General features: G+C 52.7%; 1 protein-coding gene across 1 annotated transcript in view; it reads right to left on the bottom strand.

Annotated features, from left to right (window-relative positions):
- Positions 1–2079: 2079 nt before the first annotated feature.
- The window catches only part of ATG2B (autophagy related 2B), a 68982-nt gene continuing 67703 nt past the window's right edge, over positions 2080–3358 (bottom strand). Inside the window, exon 41 of the mRNA XM_014463917.2 lies at positions 2080–3356. Coding sequence (XP_014319403.1) covers positions 3137–3356 — 220 coding nt within the window. The 3' untranslated portion in view covers positions 2080–3136. The remainder of the gene's footprint in view (positions 3357–3358) is intronic.

Genomic DNA, 3358 nt, shown 5'->3' with positions numbered 1-3358 from the left:
GTTAGCTGGGTCCCTATGATCACACGCACAAGATGTGTCTTGCCACAAGGCTACATTGTAGGGATACGATCACTAACGCGGCGATTCATATCCAAAAGGGGGTCAGAGTGGCACATGTTAACATCACTCACCGACACATCTCGGCAGCTGGTAGCCGGTGGATGGATACACCTGCCATCAGCAGGCCCGGGGCTGTAGGAACACCATGTCCCAACAGCAGGATCTGACACAGGCCGACCTCTCGCCTCCCGAAAGCACTGTGGACTTGGGGACCGTTCCTGGCGGAGGACAATGGTGTTTAAAGCAAACTCCAAAGAGTAAATATTTTAAGTTTCTTCCAAGAGTATTCTTCATTTCACACTATTTTACACACTCACACCAACAAGTTACATGCCACAGGAACACCTGCACAGCGTCAGTATTCACCTCCGTAATGGCCTTGATTCGGAAGATCAGGAAACAGCAACGTCGGGCTTTGTCGTAAGAAACCCCTTCGTTCACAGAGGGACACGGAGGTTGAGATGTCCTGGCCGAGGTCCCCGCTGGGTAAGTCACAGACCTGGCAACCCCAGGGTCCTGCCCAACTCCCTTTCTACTGTGTCCCTGCAACATAAAAGTCTGACGGGACACTTTTAGGAAAGAAAAACATTAAGGTACTAATAACACGGAAGTGCTCAAAACGGACTCATAGCAGCTCCAGTGCAGAGCATCTTGTGAAACGGGCCCGAGACACGGGCTCTTCCTGCAACAGGCTTCTGTGCCCAGATTCCGCCACCAGCGGTGCAGGGGCAGGACTGGGTGAGCTTCCACCACCACCACCACCAGCGGCACAGGGGCAGGACGGGGCAAGACGAGGTCACACTGTGAAGGGGGCCCGATGGGCTTATAAACCTGGCTTGTCAGACGGGCACCTGCAGCGCACGGTGCGGAGATTATTCCTCCCTGAACACCTCATTGCACTTAGAGAATCAGTGTTGCTACGGGAGATACATTTAAAAGAGAAAGATTTTATACTTTCTGGTTTGAGCGTTTTTTGTTTAATTGCCATGGGTAACATACGTAGTGTGATGGGCGGTGAGGGAAAACGGAGCACAGTGGGGCGACGAGCAGGCGGCCCTCACACTGAAGGCAGCCCCGGCTGGGCTGTGCTTGCTCAGGACCCGGGGGCACAGACTGCACAGAGTGGGGGGCACGGACTGCACCGAGTGGGGGCACGGACTGCACCGAGTGGGGGCACGGACTGCACGGAGTGGGGGGCACAGACTGCACCGAGTGGGGGGCACAGACTGCACCGAATGGGGGCACGGACTGCACAGAGTGGGGGGCACGGACTGCACCGAATGGGGGCACGGACTGCACAGAGTGGGGGCACAGACTGCACCAAGTGGGGGCACGGACTGCACAGAGTGGGGGCACGGACTGCACCAAGTGGGGGGCACGGACTGCACAGAGTGGGGGCACGGACTGCACCAAGTGGGGGCACGGACTGCACAGAGTGGGGGCACAAACTGCACCGAATGGGGGCACGGACTGCACCGAGTGGGGGCACGGACTGCACGGAGTGGGGGCATGGACTGCACGGAGTGGGGACGGAGCAGCAGGCGGCTCCGTGAGGTCCGAGTGGGTGGGTCCTGAGCATGCCCTTGACGTTTCCCCAGCAGTGACAAGGAAACAAAATCAGAGTCAATGCTGTTTAGACAATTTCTGTACATTTTAAATGTTCCAATTTGGGGTTTATATTGCTTCCTTGTTTATAAAATGTAGAGAATAAAACTGATTTGATGTCATTTTCCAAACCCCAACTGAAATGTGGTTCTGAAACCTAAATTTCCCTGGAGGACAGGGCCCCCTTCAGGAAGCGAGCTCTCCTCAAGTCTGCACGGAGGAGGGGACGCCGCCTCTCTTCCTGTGGTTAATGGAGGAGACGGTGCTCAACAAGGTCCTCCACTCCCGGCCACGACTGACTCCACAGCAACCAAAGGTGATGTTGAGAAAGGCTGCCAGTGTCCTGGGATAGGTCACAGGACTGCATCTGTGAATGTGCCCGAAGAAAACCAAAACATCCATGGGAGCAGACCATTTCACCTTTAAATAAAAATACTTTATTCATTCCTGACAGGTTATCAAAATGTACACTGTTCACCAAGTAAAAACGGTACTTCCAAATCACTGAGCAGGGCATACTTAGAGGACGTTTGGTTAATATGAAAAGCATAAAAGCCACTTCCAACCTCCCTTTCCATACATTCCCAACAAGCTTGCACTATACCTGCTAAAACTGAACGTATGAACACTTATGCGGGCCCCAGCTCATCACAGAATGCACATTTTCATTTACACTTCAAATAAGTGGAGATTATTATACTAGAATTACCTTCTTTTGCCAAAAACTTTCAGACTGACTTTTTGTGTTTTGTATGACTTTGTAAATTACATAAAGAAGACAGCACATGACTCGTATTCATCTAAACACACACATACACACACGGGATAAAGTGCAACACAACAGGACACGTCTGGACATCCCCGTGCTCGGCTCCCACGGGGGACTTTCTGAGTACGTGGCAACAATGTGTTCTCAGGGCGTGAACACACAACCCACAGGCTGGGTGATTTATGCCTCATAAGCATATGGACAACCCTGTTCGCTTGCTTTGCCTGTGGCTGGCTCTCGCTCTCTCTCTCTCTCTCTCTCTCTCTCTCTCTCTCTCTCTCTCTCTTGCTGAGGGTTTGGAAGCTGGGATTCTTTCTAAACCTCAGCGCGCCCTAAGCTGTGCTCTCTCGGGGCGCGAGTACTCTGAGCTCTCTACTGCGAGAGCTTTCCCAGGACAGCGCGCCGGGAACCAGCAGAAGCAGAGTCGGGGTGACAAGAGCAAGCATTCCACTCACTTGGCAGCAATTGCTTTAGAGACCTTTGACCCCAGCCACCATACATGTCTACAGGCAAGTACCAAACTAGACCTGAAATGACAGAAGTTTTGGTTGCATGTTTTTGTGATATTAAAATTATTTAAGAAATGCTTTTGTTCCTGAGATGAGCACAATAAAATGAAATGAGTTCCCTCTCCAATGGCCCAGGGGACACTCTGCTCCTTAGTCCCGCCCTCAGCGTTGTGGAAAAACCGTGTCTGTAGTGTCAGTCTTCCCCGTGGCGCCACTTCTGGGACTCGTCTTGCCGAACATCTGGTCTAATTTGGTTTCTCATGCCTCCTAGCACGTTCGATGTTGCCTCTGTGGCAACGATCAGCGGCTTCACCACAGCTGGAGGGATCTGGCGCAGGACTTCGCCCACCGCCCCGGTGACCCCCCGGCTCACGTGCTCTCGAGCTGCGGTCTCATAAATGGTGTGAGCCGTGTC

This window comes from Myotis lucifugus, unplaced genomic scaffold, assembly GCF_000147115.1.
Source record: "Myotis lucifugus unplaced genomic scaffold, Myoluc2.0 scaffold_228, whole genome shotgun sequence".
Classification (NCBI taxonomy): Eukaryota; Metazoa; Chordata; class Mammalia; order Chiroptera; family Vespertilionidae; genus Myotis; species Myotis lucifugus.
The sequence above is the reverse complement of the archived record's forward strand: the minus strand, read 5'-3'. Positions and strand labels throughout refer to the sequence as shown.